A 23,899-nucleotide genomic window follows, 5' to 3' on the forward strand; every position below is an offset into this window, starting at 1 on the left:
GGGAGAACGGGGTTTTGTCTTAGCAGCGTGGCTACAGGCGCTGATAGCAGCGAGTATGTGTGTGTGCAGCTTGGTCAAGCCCCTCCCCCTCCCCCCATGGCCCGCCCCCACCCTCTACCCTTCCCTGCCTCCTGCTTCTCATTAGCAAAACGACGCACTGGGAAAAGCGCTGAAATGGGGCTTTCTCCCAGGAGGCTATATCTACGTGCCGAGGGTTCATTTCGAGAAAGGCTGCGGATATAACATCCGGAAGCCTCCACGAGCCCGTTTAAAGCATCAACAAACCACCATGCCATGGGACCTTTAAAAACGTAGTTGATTGGTGATATGGTGACGGTTTCTCGAAGGCGATGTTTATTTCGCATTTATGGAAGGAGTCTCCAATGTCAGAGCTTTGTAACAGTCAGAGATAAAGCAATAACTACATTTTCTGACACGGGAAAGTCTTCAGGAAGGAGGAGTTTTATGCTTTCTGGTTTCTCCGCAACATGACAAACAGCAATTTTTTTTTGGGTGGAAAAATAAAGGCAGATGAGAAAGTGACTCATGTTAACAATATTAAACATTACAACATCTCATCTCATTATCTCTAGCCGCTTTATCCTTCTACAGGGTCGCAGGCAAGCTGGAGCCTATCCCAGCTGACTACGGGCGAAAGGCGGGGTACACCCTGGACAAGTCGCCAGGTCATCACAGGGCTGACACATAGACACAGACAACCATTCACACTCACATTCACACCTACGGTCAATTTAGAGTCACCAGTTAACCTAACCTGCATGTCTTTGGACTGTGGGGGAAACCGGAGCACCCGGAGGAAACCCACGCGGACACTGGGAGAACATGCAAACTCCACACAGAAAGGCCCTCGCCGGCCCCGGGGCTCGAACCCAGGACCTTCTTGCTGTGAGGCGACAGCGCTAACCACTACACCACCGTGCCGCCACATTACAACATGCTGTTCTGTAATAAATAAATAAAAACATTAGTGTTGACTAATTGCTGTGATCGTGTCACCCAGCTGTTGACTATTTTCCTATGTCCGCATTGTGTTTTATTCCTTCGAACTGTCAGAGCAGGGTCACTTCTCCAGTTACAAACTGAAAGCAATGCCAGTTTATTGTAGTGTAGATGTTTTAAACTGAAAATAGACAAAATAGAAAACTGCACAATCAAAACAAGGCTGCAAGCTAGAAAAAAAAAAGTGGCTCTGATATTTATATTTATATATGTGTGTGTGTGTGTGTGTGTGTAAGTAGATAATGTCTGACTGGCTCACCGTAGCGGCTGTTAAATAGGATCTGCACGCATTCCCGCAGTGTATTGATGTCCTCTGTCTCTCTAATGAAAGCGTCCCATTTTTCTGTGCAAGACAAGAAGATAACATTAAAACCTCGTGGTCTCTAGCAGAGACAGAAAAAGCTGAATCGATGCACTGGACGTAAAATTTTGAAATACTAAAAACAGTGTGCATTTCAGACAACAACTTTGGAGGCAATTAAGACCGAATCAATACCCTCGTGTCTCTTTTTCAGTTATTGTTATACTTGTTATTTAATTTACACCACACTGAAATCACAACCTTTGGCATCGAAGCGGCTCTAAATCACACGGTCTCAAAACACTGGCTGCTTTAAAAGTATCTTTCCTTCAACGTGCTGTCAAGAGCTAGTGCTTTGTTTTGTCTACTAAGATTGTTTGTATTAGTCAGTGGAGACAATTAACACGGGTCCTGACTCTTGGCAGTGTCTGACGGCTTCCTGTTGCTTGTTTGAAAGGAACAGAAGTTGAAGTTGAAGGCCGCAGTGTCCCGGCCAAGCGCGTTTTTTTTTTCTTTTTTAATCAAACATACACCACTGGTCATGACTTTAGGTCCGTGTACTTTTTCGTTCATTTATTATTCTATTTTGGAAGTCACATGAGAAATGAAAAAGGACTCGTTTATGAATTTTTACACTTGTGTATGACTTGTGAAATGGAATCCAGAGCCATGTTTTGATGTATTTTTAGTTATTGAAAATGAGTCATTGAACAGCGGAAAAAGCAATTTTGAAAAATGCCATTCTGAATTGCGTTTTAGTTTATTTAGAACTAAGCTTGTGGGTGGGTTGGGAGCGTTATGGTTTGTTTATTCTCATCCGCATGACATGGCGTCTTTGGAGGCATATTCCGACTTAATTTGCAAAATGTTGCGAAGGCATGCTACGCATGCTGGAGGTCGATCTATCGTTGTTGTCGTGTGTTGTAAAGTGAGACATGAGTGAGCGCGAGCCAGGCGGTGTAATTTACTTCCGGGTGAAATACAGGATCGGTCAAATGAAATTCAATAAAGGAACAAATGAATATTACAAAATAAGAAAACGATCAGAAATGTTGTCCACTTTTCTAATACTACTATTTGATGATGGCAATACATTTCGAAAACAAAACAGAGCCATTTTTGCTTGTATTGTTTTAAATAAAACACCAAGCTGCACCCTTTTTTAAATTTCATCTTTCATTCCAAAATAGAATAATGAATGAACAAAAAAGTACACGGACCACTTTAGGGACCCAATTAGGGATGTTAACCGATGACCGTTTGACCGGTGGTTGACCGAATCAACATCAACCGGTTAATTTTTTTTTTGGTTGTCGGTTAAAAAAAAAAAAAATTCAATCGTTTTGAAGCTGCCGATTTTGGAGCGGAGAACCTGGAATTCTGTGTTGTAAACGCTTGGGGCATGCCATGCGGTGTAAGGACGACAGCTGACAAATCAGAAACACCCATTCAGTCATGTCCCGCCCTCCCGCCCCAGTTGAAGACAGCTGACAAATCAGAAACACCCATTCAGTCATGTCCCGCCCTCCTGCCCCAGTTGAAAACAGCTGCCATTTGGCAAGAGGAAAAAAAAAGTGTAGACAGGCTTTTTAGCTTACAAATTACTATTCTATTTTTTTTTTTTTAATTATTATTAGAAGGCACATGGAGTTTAGTCCTGCCTTGGCCAGTGCATTCTGAAAGTATGTTTCGGTCTGTAGCCAACAATGCATGTTATTGCAGATCATATCTCTCCACACAAGCTAAAGGCGCAGATGCCGACTTTTTCACGGCTGAATCGTGCAGATCCGATTTTTTTTTTTGGGGGGGGGCGTGGGAGTGTCTGAATAATTTCATCAGAGTAAATTCTGTATTAAAATTACTAAATAAGCAAATGCCGTTGAAATTATTCAGACACTCCAACCCCCCCCCCAAAAAAAAAAAATCAGATCTGCACGATTCAGACGTGAAAAAGGCGGCATCCGCCAAAAGGCGCACCGTTTGCATCCCTGATAAACTCATAGGTTAACCGACTTTAACCGGCTAATGAGGCTCGGTGGTTGGTCAAGATTTTTTTTAGTTTTCGCCATCCCTAGACCCAATGCTACTTAAGTGTTAAGATTCAAAGTCCTGATTTGACTGTGGTTACTCAGGACTCTAATAGAGCCACTTCAGTTAAAGGAAAACGCCACCCTGAATCACACTGAATATGTTCCGAATCCGACGTCGAACGTGTTTAGCAATTCTGGTGCTAATTTGTCGGCTTTTTATTCGTCCTGTGAGAGACAGCTGTCGTCTGCCGCACTGATGTCACACAGAAACATTGCTGGCGCAGTTACAATTGCTTAATAGGAGAAAAAAAAAAGAAAAGAAACAATATCAACCTCAAATATAAAGGATAACTCGCCATACTAGAGCAACCATATTTATGAGAAATCCGACAGATGCATTGGCAACAGTAAATGCTGGACTCAAAGGTCCAGAATGCAACGTACATTAACAACACAACGCAGGTGCGCCAAGTGAATGAATGAATTTATTTATTTCGAACATGTGATGGTAGATGCTCGGTTCGGCTAGCTAGTGACGCGAGAGATGACGACTTAAAGCCGTCGATGGTGGTATTAGCATGAAAACTGAAGCTTTGGAAGCTGAAGATAGCATGAAGATTAATATACAAATACAAAATTGTTCACAGGTGAGTTTTCCTTTATATACACACACCGATCAGTCATGACATGAAAAACTCTGACGGGTAAAGTGAATAACATTGATTATGTTGTTACAGTGGCACCTGTCAAAGGTTGGGACTGGGTCTGAGTATCTCCAAAATGGCACATCTTGTAGGGTGTACGCACTATGGAGTGGTTAGTACCTACCAAAACTGGTCCAAGGAAGGACAACCGGTGAACCGGCTGAAAACGTTAAATGCTGACACCTTTCTGTTTTAGCCAGCATTAACTTTTTCAACAGTTTGTGCTACAGTAGCTCTTCTGTGGGATTGGACCATATGGGCTAGCCTTCGACACCCATGACCCTGTCGCTGGTTCACTGGTTGCCCTTCCTTGGACCACTTTTGTTCAGTACTAACCACTGCACGCTGGGAACAACCCATAAGACCTGCCGTTTTGGAGATGCTCAGACCCAGTCATCTTGCCATCGCAATTTGGCCCTCGTCGAAGTCGCTCATGCCCCTTTTCCACCAAAGCAGTTCCGGGGCTGGTTCGGGGCCAGTGCTTAGTTTGGAACCGGGTTTTCTGTTTCCACTGAACAAAGAACTGGTTCTGGGCCAGAAAAACCGGTTCCAGGCTAGCACCAACTCTTTGCTGGGCCAGAGGAAAGAACCGCTTACATCAGCGGGGGGGGCGGAGTTGTTAAGACCAATAACAATCGCAAGACCGCGAAAGGTCACCATTTTTAAGCGACAAGAAGCAGCAGCTGTACAAACGCAAAGTCATCCATTATTATTATTATTGTTGTTGCTTCGATGTTCGCACCAAGGTTTATGCAAACGCAGCGACGTAACTGACGTATACAGAGACATAACTGACGTATACAGCGACGTAATGACGTGGCTCCCCTTAGCACCGCGAGCTATGGAAAAGCAAACTGGTTCTCAGCTGGCTCGCAAGTTGAACGAGTTGTGAACCAGCACCAGCCCCGAACCAGCCCTGGAACTGATTTGGTGGAAAAGGGGTATCAGATCCGTACGGTTGCCCATTTTTCCTGCTTCCAACACATCGACTTCAAGAACTGACTGTTCTCTTGCTGCCTAATATATCCCACCCCTCGACAGGCGCCACTGTAACAACATAATCAATGTTATTCACTTCACCAGTCAGTGTTTTTAATTTTATGGCTGTATACACACTGTATATAATTTTCAGTCTGCTGCACACCTGATTTCTCATGTACTATGGAGAAGAGTAGACGTTTGGAGATGTGAATGCTGGGAGGGCTCTGAGCGACGTCTCCTGCAAGTGCTATCCGCTCACCTAGAGCACATGCAAGAAGACACCCATCAATCAAAAAACCATGAGGAAAAACAGACAAAATATGGATTAAACATAACATCTCTTGTTGTAGCTGAACGTAGGAAACTGCTCACCGTTGTCATTGGCCTCTTTGGGCGCAGCTGCCTTCTCGTCGCTTGGTGCCCACGCTGCTAGCCGTTCCTTGACCAGGCCAGGCAGCACCGAAGGCTTCGGATCACCCTTAGCGTCCGGGTGTGTCTGGGAAGGCACAGGCATTCCATACAGGAAGCTGGAGAGCATAGAGCTGCTAGCAGGCACTTCCTGTGCGGGGGTTTTAACAGGCGTGTGGTTGCTGGCACTCTTAACAGCAGGGGAGGGGTGGTGATTGGTTTCCGGACAGGATTTACCATCACGCGGGGCTTCGTCTGGCACTCTGAATTCAGAGAACAATTTTATCTCAGTTTCATCTACGCTGCTTCACTCTGACAGCAGAGCTGATATTCATGCTAACTGGAGCTTGGTAACGGTCATTCTCTCTTAGTCATGTCAGCATTTCATATTTAAAAATACTAAAATCATATAAATACTTCATCCAAAACGTCAAATCCTGATGCTATAGTGGGTGTAAAGAGCACAGCAAAATCATGCTAAATACCCCTTCATTGCTAAAAGGGCTCTGCAGATTAATTAGCATATTCAACCAAATCCATATGGATCCTTATTATCATTACTTTAGATGAAATTTTCCATCAACATTTTACCTCACGCACTTCAGGAAATACTTAATCTTCTAATGTTGCTAGCTGTAGTAAGCACACAAAACTTTAACGTCACATGAACTAGCGCCTTTTGGCTTTTAACAACTGTTAATTATGCTAACGCTTGGAACATCTACAGCTAAACTTCATCATCATTACTGTAGATTAATTCCGCGTCGACATTTCACCTCAAAACTTTAGAGATGTGCTTCAGTCAAAACTATTCATACTGCTAGCAATGTATAAAACAGATCCATGCTAACTATGCTAGCATTTCTGAGGTGAATTAGCCCTTTAGATTAACATACTGCACACCTTATCATTTCTGCATATAAATTTTTATATATTAGTTTCAAAAGAATTTTTTTTTTTACTAAAAAAGGAATACTTAAAAAAAAAAAGCTCCTCAGAATAAATGACAAGAAGTTAGCGTGAAGCAAGGTATTGCTAACTGGTGATCGTTAGCTTTCATTTACTCTTAGTCCTGCTAGCATTTTCAGGTAAATTAGCCCTTAACATAGGGTGACCAGATTTCCCGAGTCTAAAACCGGGACACTTTGCGCGTGACCGTGATACTCGTGCACGCACACGCGTTTTGATGTAAACATGCGCCGGCTCAGACAGGTGCTTCTATCATTTTGTAGAAGCTCACTTTTATCAACATTTCAGAGAATAATCAAGTATTTTCCTGTTATCTACATGTTCTTCTATCACAATTCAGTTAACGTAAGAAAATCAGACAACAGATGTGATGATAGGGAATAGGCCAACAGCCTACATTTCAACTGATTTATTTCACCTTTGTGAAAATGCCAAGAAAATGCATTGCTTGCATATTAACATCAACATTTTATGCGATGAACTTTTTTTTTTAAACAATAGGCTATGCATTGTAACAGGAATGAGCACATGAGCCTAATCGTTGTCACCTCCGAACCTTTACCCAAAACGCCTCTGTTTAATCTTAACCAGTGTCGGCTATTAACTATTTTGAAAACGTGAACCCTGAGTTGACAACAGCATCAAACAAGTCGAGACAATCTGTGATACAGATTAAAGACAGATGAAACAGATGAAAGACAACAAAAAATGTTTCAGAAACACGACCCACCCGCCCTAAAGAAGATGCCATTTTATTGCATATATTTACATGATGAGTGAATTTGCTCCAGTAGTGCTTTATTGCCCGAGAACCTGCTGGGAAACTGTGAGCAAGTATCGTCGAAATTGGCCCGGGTAATGAGCAAGACTTCGAGAGTAGGCACGGTCATGCGATTCCTCTCATCAGTCCAGGTGTTGCTCATGAGTGAAAATATTCGCTCAACTGGAGCATTGGTGCCAGGTAGGCACATGGCAAAGCTGGCTGACATTGCTGTAAGGAGTCTCCCTACTCTTGAAGTGCGTGAACATCTCCGCCCAGCGCTCATCCGTTCGGCATTGTCGCGCAGTAGTTGACAGCCGCTAGCGCAAAAAACGTTATAACGCGGCCTCTATATTGCAATACTGTACAAATAGATACATTGTAAGGTTGACTGCGCACACACGCTCATTGATGCTGAATTGCTAGAAGCTTTACTGACATCTCGTTGGCTATGTATGATCGCTGTAACCGGGACAGTTTGTTAGTGTTTGGTGTAAACCGGGACATTTCAGCGTCCCGACGGACCTTTGTCGGGACAGGGGACACGCAACTCAAAATTGGGACTGTCCCGGTCAAACCGGGACGTCTGGTCACGTTACCTTAACATTAACCTATACAATCAGCATTAGAGTTTGTTCAGGCCAGCAGCTCAAATATGTTTATTTGCATGTCTGATTTTAACAGGAAAGATGTTGTATAGTTCAGAACTGCGAGTGGACAGTTTGTGAAATCTACATGTTGGTAGCTAGCTAACTGCCACCCGCACATGTTAGCCTGCATAAAATGTGAATAAGACTACGTTCAGACTGCACCCTGAAACGACCCATATCCGATTTTTTTGCCCATATGCGACCTGTATCCGATTTGTTATTGACAATCTGAACGACACAGATCCGATTTTTTTCACATGCGACCCAGGCCGCTTGGATATGTGGTCCTAATTCTGATGCATATCCGTTATTTTCACATGCGACTGCAGTCTGACCGGACAGGTCGCATTCATGCGACCTACACGTCATCAACAAGAGACAAACGTCACTATTCTGCGTTGGCTAATCCCGCCTCTTTGGTGGAAACTTGAAGAGTGCGCTTTTTTTTTGTTTACGTATTACGTAGATGTGCTTATTACGTATCAATTTGCACATGCGGGACACTTTTGGGTCGTTTTCCGTTCATATTGGTAATGTGAACGGCCTAACAAAAAAATCGGATTTCACAACAAATCGGATATGGGTCGTTTCAGGTTGCAGTCTGAACGTAGTGTTATGGAGCAAAACATTCTGAAATAGAAGGGCACTCGGTTTAGGGTTGTTTTACAATCAGGGGACAAAGTTTGTGTCACAGGGGTCCAAAATTCAAATTGATTCAAACTGGTTCTTGTACCAGTTTTTAAGTGAAGGACAAATTAAAGAACATATTTCAGGTAATTTTTTGACGTGTGTATGGTAGTTTTGTGTAATCTGCTACAAGATGGGAGAAACAAATGAAGTGATTCTCGGGGAGGACTTTTTTTTTTTTTGACAATTCAGAATCCACGACTTCCATAGTGCTTTTAAATATAAGGCTGTAAGCTTGGTGTTAGTTGTCTCTAATATTTATGTCCCAATATCTTGACCACATTTTAGGATGAAAAATAATCATTTTAGATATGTTATTTTATATTGAAAAATTATCTGTCTCGGAGAGGACTTTTTTTTGACACAATTCCATACTAATTTGATCAAAATAGTCTGAAAACTTCCTGGCATTCAACATTAAAACTTAACTATGTTTCCAATGATATGGAACCAAATATTTGTTTTATGGTATAAAGAATGATGTAAGTGCATCCCTTTTGGAGCTACCTGTGGTCAAAAAAGCACTTTTTCTAAATGACACAAGTAATTTTGCTAAATATGACATATATTGCCGTACATTCACCAAAAATAACATTATCACCAAATTTTTTTTTTTTGCATGGTAAATAGAGCTATCACAGGGCTACAATAAACAACCAAGTTTATTTAGTCAAGCCTTTTGATATTGAAGATAATAAGTGTTAAATGTGATTTTTAGCTTGCGTACCCTGATTGTAAAACAACCCTTTATGTAATATAATACCTCCACGAAGCAACATATCCGGATTTACATCAAAATCTGATCGATTGTTCCTTGGCCCATGGTTCACTTTTCCTCAGAATTTCATCAAAATATATTCACTACTTTTTGAGTTACATTGGGAACAGTAAAAAAAAAAAAAATCCTGGATCCACATACATATCTGGATCTGCATACATATCCAGATTTGCATCACAATCTAATCAGTTGTTCCTTGGCCCATGACCCACCTTTCCGCCAAATTTCATCAAAATATATTCACTGCTTTTTGAGTTACGTTGGGATCAGTGTAAAAAAAAAAATCCTGGATCCATATACATATCTGGATCCTGGATTCACATACATATCCAGATTTGTATCAAAATCTAATCAAGTGATCCATATACATATTTGGATCCTGGATTCACATACATATCCAGATTTGCATCACAATCTCATCAGATGTTCCTTGGCCCATGACCCACCTTTCCGCCAAATTTCATCAAAATATATTCACTATTTTTTGAGTTACGTTGGAAACAGTATAAAAAAAATCCTGGCTCCGCATACATATCCAGAGTCACATCAAAATCTAATCAAGTGTTCCTCGGCCCATGGCCCACCTTTCCACCAAATTTCATCAAAATCCGTTCACTACTTTTTGAGTTACGTTGGGAACAAAAAAAAGCAAAAAACCAGAGGCGGAAACATAACCTCCTCCAACAAAGCAGGCAGAGGAAACAAACAAATCATAAACCATAAACCAAACCACTTGTAGGTTTTCTACATGTCACTGATCATTATTATGCACGAATTCTGGTCTCTGACCGTTTGACGATGAAGCGAATGCGGTTGCTCTGCTCCAGGATCTTCATTAAGGTCTTGGTGTCATAATCTGCAGGTCTCCTCAGGGTCACGCCGTCAGGGAGGCCATGAACCAGCACAGCACCAGGCTCCTTCTGAATCCACTCATAAGGCACAGGGACCAGGCTGCTCTTCCCTACAGCCTCACCTGAAACACATCACACTCTGTGGTCCATCAGGTTTTCAGTGATCCAGGCTGTTGCAAAAGTATTGGAATAAACCGAAGGCAAGGTGGCTGCGCTGGGGGGTATAACCCTGTATTCATTTCATGACTTGAACGAATCATCATGACTTGTCTGTGAAGGTTCTCAGTCGTCCAAGTCATCGTAAACCGTAGATGCTACAGAAGCCTGTCAACGGCTCCCCTTAGGTTTGCTTTTGGTCCACTAGAGGATAAATACCTGGAACTCCCCACTAGTCAGACAGAACTGAAGAAGCCTTTCGGATGAGAGGTGAAGCGTCTTCAAGAATTTCAAGCAAGTCCAGTTGCCTTCTGTAGCACCTACGGTAGAGCCCTGCACTCTCGCGGGAGTCCCACGGGACTCGCGGGACCCGCCGCAAAGCAGTGCGGCGCGGGACAAATTTTGAAAGCTCATTGCGGGCACGGGCGGGACCGGAAGTGAACATATGCGGGCGCGGGCGGGAGCGCACATATGCGGCGCAGGCGGGAACGGTGATAAGCTGCAGTCCCGCTAACTAAAAACATGTTTGAAATAAAATGTATAAATTATTAATTTATGTCTATCATATATAATTTGTGCTGGATACTTTATTTCGCATTAATAAAAACATTTTAAGATGCCTAAATTTGCAGAGAGAGTTAGATTACTAGATTGAGTGAGAAATAGCATCTTAAATTTGCCATTGATCACCCTAACGGGAAATCCTTTGATCACTCTAATGACTCGCCGTTCACACCCAGCTAGGAAGAGAACCATGAGTGAAGTGATTTACTGCTTGAGTTAGTCTACAACTCTAATCAGAGAGACAGGTTACACAGTGACGGTAGGCTTGACTCAATGCTATCCCAGAAATCCTTCCTGTAATATGCAAATTTGGCTGTCCAATCAGAGGCGGACAAATTTGCATATTAAAGGAAGGACTTCTGGGATAGCATTGAGTCAAGCCTACCGTCACTGTGTAACCTGTCTCTCTGATTAGAGTTGTTCACTCATGGTTCTCTTGCTAGCTCTGCTTTGCAATAAAAAAAAACAAAACATTAGTACAAAGCAAGCCCATTCACTTTTTTATGCTGATCAGAGAATTACAATGGTTTCTCATGTGACAAAAATGTGCGATTCGCTATTAAATATTTTAATTGCTTGACAGCACTAATTATTATTATTATTATTATTATTATTATTAGAGACACTACATGCTGAATTCAGAAACAAGGTAAATAATAACAAACGTGAACGTGAGCTGTAGATATTTATGCTCAAATCCACTCAAAGTAGGGGGCGGGGCACCATCACGCTGTGTCAAGACAAGAACTTTCCTGAGAAATAACGCGAACGTCTGCATCATGCGGGATTTGCGGGCGGGAGCGGGACAAAATATGGCAGGCGCGGGCGGGAGCGGGACTGAAAATCATAATTCTTTGTGGGCGCAGGCGGGAGCGGGACTGAAAATCATAATTCTTTGCGGGCGCGGGCGGGAGTGGGACTGCACAATGCGGGCGCGGGCGGGAGCGGGACTGAAAAATCCGACCCGCGCAGACCTCTAACCTACGGTTCATCATGACTTGATTTCTCAAGCAAATTTAGAAACATCTACAGCACTATACATGATTCATCTATATATCCAGCAAAAGTAACCAGGTTAAAAAAAACCCAAGGAATTAGTAAGAGAAACAAACCAAGAGGTCAGGGGCACCGCTCAACATGATGCTACAACCACCACGCTTCACAGCGAGGGTGGTGCTGAAAACAATGGCAGAAAGCTTTCAGACTTGGGCGTTGAAGCAAAGGAGAACTTGGGATTACAGCGTTGAAGTTCTTACTATAAAGCACGCTGAAGACTTCTTCCACCATTTTCCTCAGGACAAAGATATTGGAGTGAGCGTCTGTTAAGGCTCGCTGCTGTTTCGCTGGAGGTAAACCGTCTTTACCAGTCCGACTGCTTTCTGTGTCTGGAGCTTTGGCGTGGGAGCTGATTGAATTTAATGCTTGCAGACAGGATACCCCTGTGGAATAAAAAAAAATAAAAAAATACAGAGAAAAACAGCTAGACAACGGTGCCAAATACTACTTCCAATATCATGCTCTGCAGAGCCTTCACTGGCTAAAGCAATAACGTCTTAGAAGAATTCATTATTCAGAGATGTTAGCGCTTTGGTCGAATGTTTGGTCTATCTTCATACACGTGGATAAAAGCCATGTGAAGGACTCACTGCAGAATTTGTGAAAGTCTGTCTGGATTTCCTTCCTGGAATTGAGGAAGATTCTCCCCTTTTCTGTTCCTATGGCGATCACGCTATCCTCGTGCACGGTGACGCAAGCTACCTCGGCATTCAGCTTAGACATAGCAGTGCACTGCAAGGCAAAAAAAGTCAGAATTTAGGAATACAGGGAACATATTCAAGCTAATTCCACTTGGAAAATATTGCTGGATTAATAATCATTTTACTGCTGACAAGATCGTGCGCTATATTTATTACAAATGATTTTTGGATAACTTTCCTGTCATCCGAAAGAGGACGGTTTGTTTTTACATCCCTTTAAAAATGCATCGTCTGTGTTTCAGATGACTGAAGCAGAATGCGGGTCGTACCACAGAGTCTAGCGCCGACACTAAGCTGGTGAGGATTTCGTGTCTGGCAGATGTCTGTGACCCACGGAGCTCAGCGCGAGAGTTCAGCCTCATCCCATCACAGCCCAGCTTCCGCAGCTGCGCCATGTCTCTGAAGAGTCAGACATCACAGTTAGAAATCCTATCATCATATCACAGAGCAGAAACACAAAAATGAATGCTTTTATTTGGACAGCAAATGGTTCGACGCTGGCAACTTTTCTTAGCTGCCTAGATTTTGAGTATAATCTACCGTATTATTATGAAAACGTAATATCTTATGTTATGAGTGCTCTTATGTAAAATAATCCCCCTTTCCTTTAACATGCCATCATTTCCATTGCGATGATCTTCGAGAAACGACACAGCACTGATGTGTGATAACGGCTGTAAGGATGAGAACAGAACAGCACCGGTAAACAAGTAGCAGTCTTTGTTCATTAAGTAGCACTGATCTGATTCTGCTCCACATTTGGGAAGGGAGTTGGTGCTCGTCTCCTAAAGCTGCTTTCGTGTCTGAGAAGCGCAGTCGAGGATATAAAAACCTTTAAGAAGCTTTAAAATGCGATAGTAATACCCTCATCTGCGCTAATGCACCAAAATCCGTTACACATGCGAAAGTAGCTAATTACGATAAGCCTTTGTCAACCAATTAAAACTGGCTCAGATTATTGCCTTAATGCCCTTCGCTGCTAGTGCACTCTCGGAACCCACACGCCACCTGGTGAGAGACAAACTAAAACCCAACTGCTGCTTCATAGTGTTTAGAGGATACTTTATACAACCCCGATTCCAAAAAAGTTGGGACAAAGTACAAATTGTAAATAAAAACGGAATGCAATAATTTACAAATCTCAAAAACTGATATTGTATTCACAATCGAACATAGACAACATATCGAATGTCGAAATTGAGACATTTTGAAATTTCATGCCAAATATTGGCTCATTTGAAATTTCATGACAGCAACACATCTCAAAAAAGTTGGGACAGGGGCAATAAGAGGCTGGAAAAGTTAAAGGTACAAAAAAGGAGCAGCTGGAGGACCAAATTGCAACTCATTAGGTCAATTGGCAATAGGTCATTAACATGACTGGGTATAAAAAGAGCATCTTGGAGTGGCAGCGGCTCTCAGAAGTAAAGATGGGAAGAGAATCACCAATCCCCCTAATTCTGCGCCGACAAATAGTGGAGCAATATCAGAAAGGAGTTCGACAGTGTAAAATTGCAAAGAGTTTGAACATATCATCATCTACAGTGCATAATATCATCAAAAGATTCAGAGAATCTGGAAGAATCTCTGTGCGTAAGGGTCAAGGCCGGAAAACCATACTGGGTGCCCGTGATCTTCGGGCCCTTAGACGGCACTGCATCACATACAGGCATGCTTCTGTATTGGAAATCACAAAATGGGCTCAGGAATATTTCCAGAGAACATTATCTGTGAACACAATTCACCGTGCCATCCGCCGTTGCCAGCTAAAACTCTATAGTTCAAAGAAGAAGCCGTATCTAAACATGATCCAGAAGCGCAGACGTCTTCTCTGGGCCAAGGCTCATTTAAAATGGACTGTGGCAAAGTGGAAAACTGTTCTGTGGTCAGACGAATCAAAATTTGAAGTTCTTTATGGAAATCAGGGACGCCGTGTCATTTGGACTAAAGAGGAGAAGGACGACCCAAGTTGTTATCAGCGCTCAGTTCAGAAGCCTGCATCTCTGATGGTATGGGGTTGCATTAGTGCGTGTGGCATGGGCAGCTTACACATCTGGAAAGACAGCATCAATGCTGAAAGGTATATCCAGGTTCTAGAGCAACATATGCTCCCATGCAGACGACGTTTCTTTCAGGGAAGACCTTGCATTTTCCAACATGACAATGCCAAACCACATACTGCATCAATTACAGCATCATGGCTGCGTAGAAGAAGGGTCCGGGTACTGAACTGGCCAGCCTGCAGTCCAGATCTTTCACCCATAGAAAACATTTGGCGCATCATAAAACGGAAGATACGACAAAAAAGACCTAAGACAGTTGAGCAACTAGAATCCTACATTAGACAAGAATGGGTTAACATTCCTATCCCTAAACTTGAGCAACTTGTCTCCTCAGTCCCCAGACGTTTACAGACTGTTGTAAAGAGAAAAGGGGATGTCTCACAGTGGGAAACATGGCCTTGTCCCAACTTTTTTGAGATGTGGTGTTGTCACGAAATTTAAAATCACCTAATTTTCCTCTTTAAATGATACATTTTCTCAGTTTAAACATCTGATATGTCATCTATGTTCTATTCTGAATAAAATATGGGATTTTGAAACTTCCACATCATTGCATTCCGTTTTTATTTACAATTTGTACTTTGTCCCAACTTTTTTGGAATCGGGGTTGTATTCCTGACTTCCAATTCAGGACTCTTAACACCTGAGCAGTTAGCATTAAACAAAGAAAGTCATGCTAACCTGGTCCTAGTGTACGGTTAGTAATGGCAGCATTGGCTGGGATGATTCATTTTCCATCACGGCAGTCATTTTGTCTGTAACTCAAATCATAGGTTTATATTAATGCACTTGTAACGTGTTATCATTTCTATATTCACAGGAACTCCGATAAAGAGAAGACCTTGAAACGTTGATAGGGTGAAAAAGTTTTCCAGAAGGAGACATTTATATAGCATTTGCAAAAGAAGGACTTTCCAGTGGCAAATGGTATCAGCGAAAGACTTACTCTTGTTTAATGAAAGAGAGGACAAAAAGGTGACATCATTCTGAAATACCGAAACTGACAATGCCGCTACGGGTCAAGCTACGAACAGGACTGCGTTATCAGTGTAATCAAAACCTAAAGATACTTCCCAAACGTCATCGTTAAAATGAAGCAGGGTGGATTGTCCAGAGAAGAAAACATGATCACAATCCTAATTCCGGACCCTACATTCTCATGGCAACAGCAATCCGTCTCCTTGGAAACTAATCTCGAGGCATGTGAACAATGCGGCCCGGGCCTTTTAATCTCTGCAGACACTGGGAGCCATTATCCTGGCCCCGGGGCGAAGCCAAAAACCGCACAGCAAACCCAGAGAAGGGAGGCAGTGAAGCTCAGGCACTGTTACTCGTCTGAAGCGAGTGAAACCTTTCTGAAAGCCATTACAGCTCGCAGATGGACGGGTGCAATCCTGCTTTACGTGCATTTGCAAAGTCAGGCTGCCGGTATCGCTTTACGGTCGTGATTTTGTCATGCTGGTTATACACAAGCCGATTCCTAAGGTCACTGTGGAGCCAGCCTCGAGTGTGGACTTGAGATGCTGCATTGCAAATAATCGTAGATGCTTTTCGGCTGCTTCTAAACCCATGTTTAGTACTGCCAAGCCTCTTTATGAGGATGATTTTACACAGAAACAAACATTTAGGCCCTTTTAAAAGATGAAAAATGGCTTGTGGTGGGTAAAAGTGTCTCTTTCAGCATTTCTGTCCACCAGACAAGACCACAAAGGCACTGAATACAGCAAAGAAAAAAGGACATTAGCTTTTTAGGAACATTCCCAAACGTGGAGAGAGCAAGCCAGACTGACATGCTTAAGCGGTCAGATTAATGACTTCTGTTTCGCTCGGAGTCTCTCTGCCCAGCTACGGCTTTCTTTTTTTATTCCGGGTATTTGAGCCCTGGCAGAAACGTAGTGGAAATCTTACTTGTTGAATAAATGCCTGTGTGGTGTTTCAGAGAGATTTTCACGTGTATTGTGGATCCCTGAGCAAGTTTTCCGTAAGAGCCATGCAACTCCCACTGCTAGTGATTCCCAATGGGGTGGAAAAGACAATCCAAATCCAATCCAATCCAATCCAATCCAATCCAATCCAATGACATTTCCACCTGTATATATCTGATAATCATGCTCAGGCATGATGCAGTGACTGCGTTTACATGCACATCCAAATCGAGCTACTGTCGGTAATCGAGCTAAGGGTCCCAGCAGGGGTGCCAGAGAAATCCAATCCTACATGCACACAAGGAAATCGAGCTATTGTGTGAGGTACATTGTGCACCTGAGCCACAGGTGGCGCTACACGCCCCATCGTGTTGGTACACTTCCGGTTGTCGCCATGAAGAAGAGCTATTCAAGAGTATAAACAAAGTTATCAGCAGTGTTGCCAGATACTGCTGACGTTTTCCAGCCCAAAACATGTTCAAATCCGCCAAAATGCACTTAAAACCGCCCAATCTGGCAACACTGGCAGTTCTGTGTTCACAAGTTCCGTGCTCAAGCTGTTAGGCTTGCTCTAACAGACCGTATGGCTACAAACTGTCCTGCGCAGACCACTGTTTTGTAAGACAACTTATTTTGCACAATTGTATATTTTTCTAAAGTCCATTTTTTGCTTACAAAAAAATATTTTTTTTTGCTTACAATTTAACTTATGTCTTAATAAACACACAAAAAGTTCAATTGTTTTGTTTTTATTGACATTCTTCAGATGTTGGATATATACACACACACACACACACACACACACACACAAATACAATGACTTGTTTATGTACACATTTCACAGCTATGCAACAGCTGTACAGATGTATTTGGTGATACAGTAAGTGAGCTAAATTTTAACAGTGCAAACAATGCCACAAAAAGAAAAGATTCATGCCGTTGTCATGATTTGTTGTCATGCCGACCGAGGCTGTCGTGTTTCCCGCTTGTGGTCTCGTCACTCGTCACTTCCGGAAGGGGCAGTGCTGAAGTAAGTAGCTCGATAGGGTTTACATGCACTAAGTAGCTCGGCTAAAATCGCATAATCTAGGTCGCGTAGCTCAATTACGAGAAATCAAGTTCGGTTCAATTTCAGCCGAGCTAAGGTGTTTCCATGGCATTTAGAACTTCGATTTCAGTCGAGCTACGGCAGAAATTCGATTTTCTCTATGTGCATGTAAACGCACTGAGTGAGTAGCTTCTCGTTTCTTTAACAACCATGTCGGAAGATGTATCCTGTGCTTGTGGAAAATAAATTTCCGTGTTTCAGAAGGGTCAAATTATTGGCCTGCATCAAGCAAAGAAAACAGCTAAGGAGATTGCTGATGTTACCGGAATTGGGTTAAGAACTGATATTGGGTATATGAGCTGATATCCTAGTAGTAGAGTAGCCAATCAGAGTGTGCGATTGCTCATATCCAGTGAATATATACATAATATAAGCCATCATACTATACTGTTTCTCACTACTTGTTCCTGCACTATAAATGTCCTTGTTAGGCTCAATTTGAATATGGTCTCTTTAATCAAACACTTGCTTTTGGGGACACGTCTTGGTCTTGAATTTCGGTTACTCCAGATCTAGGTTACATCATGGCAGGATGAAGTTCAGCGTTAAGGCCGAGTACCAGCCAGCGAGCTCCACTGAACTGATTAATTCAGATACAGTCCTACTGCACCAAGGTGGTGTGACTATTCTTGAGTTGAATTGTTACCATAGGCCCAACTTAACACTTATTAATCCAATTTTTTTTCGTGTGTGCCAAAGACAACCCAAATGAAATGTAAGTTTACTGTTTAGCAAAGTTCTCCAACATTAAATGAACACTATAATTATTAGCAGTTATAATAAATGGCTAATTATTGCGTTGATATTTTATAACTTCACTACATGGACCAAAAAAAAGTCACCGTTTGGATTTAAATAAGCAAATACTTAAGAGCCTTTGATTGGATAATTGCTACAGTGATTAATGTGTTTCAGCTGGCAACAATCCTTATAACCCTAATTGATGCAGTGAGTAGCTTCTCGTTTCTTTTACAACCATGTCGGAAGATGTATCCTGTGCTTGTGGAAAAGAAATTTCCGTGTTTCAGAAGGGTCAAATCATTGGTCTGCATCAAGCAAAGAAAACAGCTAAGGAGATTGCTGATGTTACCGGAATTGGGTTAAGAACTGACCAGGGCATTATTAAAACCTGGAAGGACAGTGATGAACTGGCGACTTCATAAAAGAAATGTGGTCGGAAAAACATCTCGACTGATCATGATCAGCGATCACTTAAATGCTTGCTGAAGTCGAATCCTAAAAAAAAAATAAAATCGACAGTAGAACTCACGACCATGTTTAATAGTGAAAGTAAAAGCATTTCTTTACACACAATGCAACGAGGACTCACAGGATCAGGACTAAACAGCTGTGTGGCCATAAGAAAACCACCTGTTAGTGAGACTAATCAGGAGAAAAGGCTTTGATTTGCTAGGGAGCATAAAGATTAGACTCTGGAGCAATGGAAAAAGGTCACGTGATCTGACGAGTCCAGATTGAACCTATTCCTGAGTGATGGGCGTGTCAGGGTAAGAAGGGAAGCACATGAAGCGATGCATCCATCATGCATAGTGTCCACTGTCCAAGCCTCTGGAGGCAGTGCGATGATCTGGGGTTGCTTCAGTTGGTCAGGTCGAGGCTCAGCAACGTTACGTGGCAATAAAATGAAGTCCGACGACGACCTGAATGTACTGAATGACCAGGTTATCATCAAATCAACGGATTTTTTTTCTTCCTTGATAGCACGGGCGTAAAATTAGGGCTCTAGTTGTGAGAGTGGTTCAGAAAGCATGAGGAATGAACACATGAATTGGCCACCATTTGAAAGACCCCACTGAAAGTTGTTGGAATGTGCTGGAAAAGACTTTGTGGAATGGTTCAGCTTCCTGTCATCAAGACAAGATCTCGGCAAAAAAGCAATGCCATGCTGTCTATTTCGGACACATTTTCCTCACCTCCACCGTGTTGTCATCGGTTGGTCAGTGATAAAGTGTTAAAGAGACAAATGTTGTCAGAACGTGCCGGGAAAGTCTAATAACTGTGTAACAGCTGAAATGAATCTCTTCCTGACTATAATGCTTGCTTATACTGCCAATGAAATCATTCGCTTGGATGAATCACTTTTAATGATGCGCAGTACAGGGTATTAAAATGCACCATGTCTATATCCAAAAAAATAACAGGATCTGTATTTTCATACATATATCATTATGAACATCATGGGATCAAAGCATACTCATTCTAAAATAGAAATAAAATGCCGTTTTGGAGATGCCCACTGTGTTAAATTGTTGGATGCCACCCACTCATAGCATGTGTGGAGATAATAGTTCCCACAAAAAAAAAAAAACACTTGCACACACACTACTATTTCACTGGACTTGGACTGCCTTTAGCTTTGATTATGGTGCACGCTCACTGTGGAATTGTTTCACCAACTTTAGACAAAAGTCACAACATTTATTTCCACCCAGCATGGCACATTGCTTTTTGCCGAGATCTTGTCTTGATGACAGGAAGTTGAACCATTCCACAAAGTCTTTTCCAGCACATTCCAACGACTTTCAATGGGGTCTTTCAAATGGTGGCCAATTCATGTGTTCATTCCTCGTGCTTTCTGAACCACTCTCACAATTAGAGCCCTAATTTTACGCCCGTGCTATCAGGGAAGAAAAAAAATCCGTTGATTTGATGATAACCTGGTCATTCAGTACATTCAGGTCGTCGGCGGACTTCATTTTATTGCCACGTAACGTTGCTGAGCCTCGACCTGACCAACTGAAGCAACCCCAGATCATCGCACTGCCTCCAGAGGCTTGGACAGTGGACACTACGCATGATGGATGCGTCGCTTCATGTGCTTCCCTTCTTACCCCAACATGCCAATCACTCAGGAATAGATAGTTTTCACATGACGTCACAGAGTCGGGGATTCCCTAGTGGCGGCCATCTTGCGGGTCAAGCTTACCGTACGGGTCACTGAGCACACATTGTAACGCGTGAGTACAAAGTCTTCAAAAGAACCCAAGCAGGCTATTTAAAGCTAGCAATGGTGCACACCTGTTGTATTCACGGCTGTCGTAATAGGTCAGATGATGACGTCAAGCGGAGCTTTTATGGAATTCCCACTGTACGGGAGCACGAAGGCAAGCAAACAAAGAAACTCGGCATAGAAAGGAGAAATCTATGGCTTGCAAGAATCAACCGTAAGGATCATCAGCCTTCCAAACACAGCAAAGTCTGCTCCGATCATTTTATAAGTGGTAAGTTGTTTAAATAAACAATCAATTGTGTTTAAGTTTGTTTTTGGAAACCAAAACATCGTGTAAACAATCTCTGGAGAATGCCTAACTGGAACCGCTGAGTACGTTTACATTGTAATGTACACTTAATATCGCTCATTTGTCACGTTTCTATTTGACACTTGTTGAGAGCTCTAAAATTCCAATGTTTACATACCTTGGCTGTAATTAGGACACGACTGTCACTTGGGTTTATATGGTGGACTTCACGGACCCAGCCACAGACAAAATAATTGTATGACTCCAGCGACTTGTATGCTTTGAGGTCGTCAAGTGTGTAGGCACTTTTACTATTCACGAAATGGTTCACAATATCAGGGTACGATATGGATGGCAGCCCTGCATAGTCACTTGAAAATGCATCTTTGTCTACTTCGTAGGGGTCAATTCCCCCAATCAAGGCCAGTTTGGCTGCATACCGTTGTCGTGAGACGTCGTCCAATGTATCCATATACTTCCGTTTGCTTGATTTTGCCGACATTGATCTTTATTTTAGAAAACTGACTATATAACTTTATAAATTCGTCCGAGATAACGTAGCCGGTAATAGCGATGGTCCGTTTTGTTAGCCCCACAAGATGGCGGCTGGAGGGCGTTCCCCGGAATGCCGTGACGTCAGTGAAAACTATCTATAGGGTCAATCTGGACTCGTCAGATCACATGACCTTTTTCCATTGCTCCAGAGTCCAATCTTTATGCTCCCTAGCAAATCAAAGCCTTTTCTCCTGATTAGTCTCACTAACAGGTGGTTTTCTTATGGCCACACAGCTGTTTAGTCCTGATCCTGTGAGTCCTCGTTGCATTGTGTGTAGAGAAATGCTTTTACTTTCACTATTAAACATGGTTGTGAGTTCTACTGTCGATTTTTTTAGGATTCGACTTCAGCAAGCATTTAAGTGATCGCTGATCATGATCAGTCGAGATGTTTTTCCGACCACATTTCTTTTATGAAGTCGCCAGTTCATCACTGTCCTTCCAGGTTTTAATAATGCCCTGGTCAGTTCTTAACCCAATTCCGGTAACATCAGCAATCTCCTTAGCTGTTTTCTTTGCTTGATGCAGGCCAATAATTTGACCCTTCTGAAACACGGACATTTCTTTTCCACAAGCACAGGATACATCTTCCGACATGGTTGTAAAAGAAATGAGAAGCTACTCACTGCATCAATTAGGGTTATAAGGATTGTTGCCAGCTGAAACACATTAATCACTGTAGCAATTATCCAATCAAAGGCTCTTAAGTATTTGCTTATTTAAATCCAAACGGTTACTTTTTTTTTGGTCCATGTAGTGAAGTTATAAAATATCAACGCAATAATTAGCCATTATTATAACTGCTAATAATTATAGCGTTCATTTAATGTTGGAGAACTTTGCTAAACAGTAAACTTACATTTCATTTGGGTTGTCTTTGGCACACACGAAAAAAAATTGGATTAATAAGTGTTAAGTTGGGCCTATGGTAACAATTCAACTCAAGAATAGTCACGCCACCTTGGTGCAGTAGGACTGTATCTGAATTAATCAGTTCAGTGGAGCTCGCTGGCTGGTACTCGGCCTTAACGCTGAACTTCATCCTGCCATGATGTAACCTAGATCTGGAGTAACCGAAATTCAAGACCAAGACGTGTCCCCAAAAGCAAGTGTTTGATTAAAGAGACCATATTCAAATTGAGCCTAACAAGGACATTTATAGTGCAGGAACAAGTAGTGAGAAACAGTATAGTATAATAGCTTATATTATGTATATATTCACTGGATATGAGCAATCGCACACTCTGATTGGCTACTCTACTACTAGGATATCAGCTCGTATACCGTGAGTAGAGAAAAACAAAATGGCGGCACGCATCAAGTCAGACATATTACTTTATCAAATATTTAAAAGAAAAAGAAATAGCTAAAAGAATACAGTCTCCCCCCTCCACACTCCAGCCCAGCTGGTGGCGCCAAACCGCCAAAAACACTAAAGAAGAAGAAGAAAATGGCAGACTGTTACTGAACTAACCGAGGAGGAAATAAAATGCTACTTGAAAACAGAACCCCAAAAAATACAAAAAAAAGCAATAAAAATATGGAATTTGATGGTAAGAACGCATCTCTTTTTATATGTTTCAAGAATTATTATTAATCACATTTTTCACAAATTGATACTGTCATTTCGCCGGTTTGTTTACATTCTAAGCGGAAACGATTTTGTCGGATGTTTTGTATAACGTTATTTATTGAATTTGCAAAAAAACAAACAACAAATGCTCTGTTTCTCAAAATCCAGTGACTGTGGATAGAATAAAGCAGTTATTCCACTCAATCTCGTCGTACACGGCTTATAGCCAACTCGGCGCCATCAGCTCACGTACGACTCGATTTCGTAGAATAACTTAATTGTGAGTGACACAGTGACAATGTTGTAACTGTATGGAAACGGCCATCTTGGACAAAGTACTCATTAAGTACCGTACTAACAACCCAACTACATTTCTTCAATGGAGCACTTGCATGTGACGTCACAGCCGATCCAGATTGTGACAGACGCCATCTTGTCGGTCAAACGCCATATTTCCGCCTTCTACTTCTGGTTCTACTTCTACCTTTTCTTCTGGAAAAACCTACTATATACAATTCTACTACAACGGCTGCGGCTACAAGCTCTCCCTACCTGTGCACGTTTATGTTTTTTGTGTGTATTTTTGCGTGTTGTTCGTCTGTACCGGACTTCAATATCCACTACAACCGTATGGACTTACTGGACATTGGTTTCCAACAGAAAATGACGGTTTGTAGCGATTTCCATCGCATGCACAACATTCCGGACGAGGAAAAAAAAAAAAAAACATTCCGGACGAGATAGCGAGACCAGTGGGGTCTCCGTGGATTGTTATTGGAAGCAAAGTGAAGGAGGCGGC

At 42.1% G+C, this 23,899-nt stretch overlaps 1 protein-coding gene across 5 annotated transcripts in view; it reads right to left on the minus strand.

Moving 5' to 3' along the window:
- Nucleotides 1–23,899, minus strand: part of gtf2ird1 (GTF2I repeat domain containing 1) — a 66,942-nt gene that overhangs the window by 31,502 nt on the left and 11,541 nt on the right. For all 5 annotated transcript variants that reach the window (XM_060912488.1, XM_060912487.1, XM_060912485.1 and 2 more), the window contains exons 2-8: nt 12,886–13,015; nt 12,506–12,647; nt 12,116–12,298; nt 10,078–10,261; nt 5,409–5,707; nt 5,200–5,295; nt 1,280–1,363 (exon numbers count right to left, since the gene is read on the minus strand). In XM_060912488.1, the coding sequence (XP_060768471.1) occupies nt 1,280–1,363; nt 5,200–5,295; nt 5,409–5,707; nt 10,078–10,261; nt 12,116–12,298; nt 12,506–12,647; nt 12,886–13,011 (1,114 nt within the window). In that variant the 5' untranslated portion in view covers nt 13,012–13,015. The remainder of the gene's footprint in view (nt 1–1,279; nt 1,364–5,199; nt 5,296–5,408; nt 5,708–10,077; nt 10,262–12,115; nt 12,299–12,505; nt 12,648–12,885; nt 13,016–23,899) is intronic.

This window comes from Neoarius graeffei, chromosome 28 (assembly GCF_027579695.1).
Source record: "Neoarius graeffei isolate fNeoGra1 chromosome 28, fNeoGra1.pri, whole genome shotgun sequence".
NCBI lineage: Eukaryota > Metazoa > Chordata > Actinopteri > Siluriformes > Ariidae > Neoarius > Neoarius graeffei.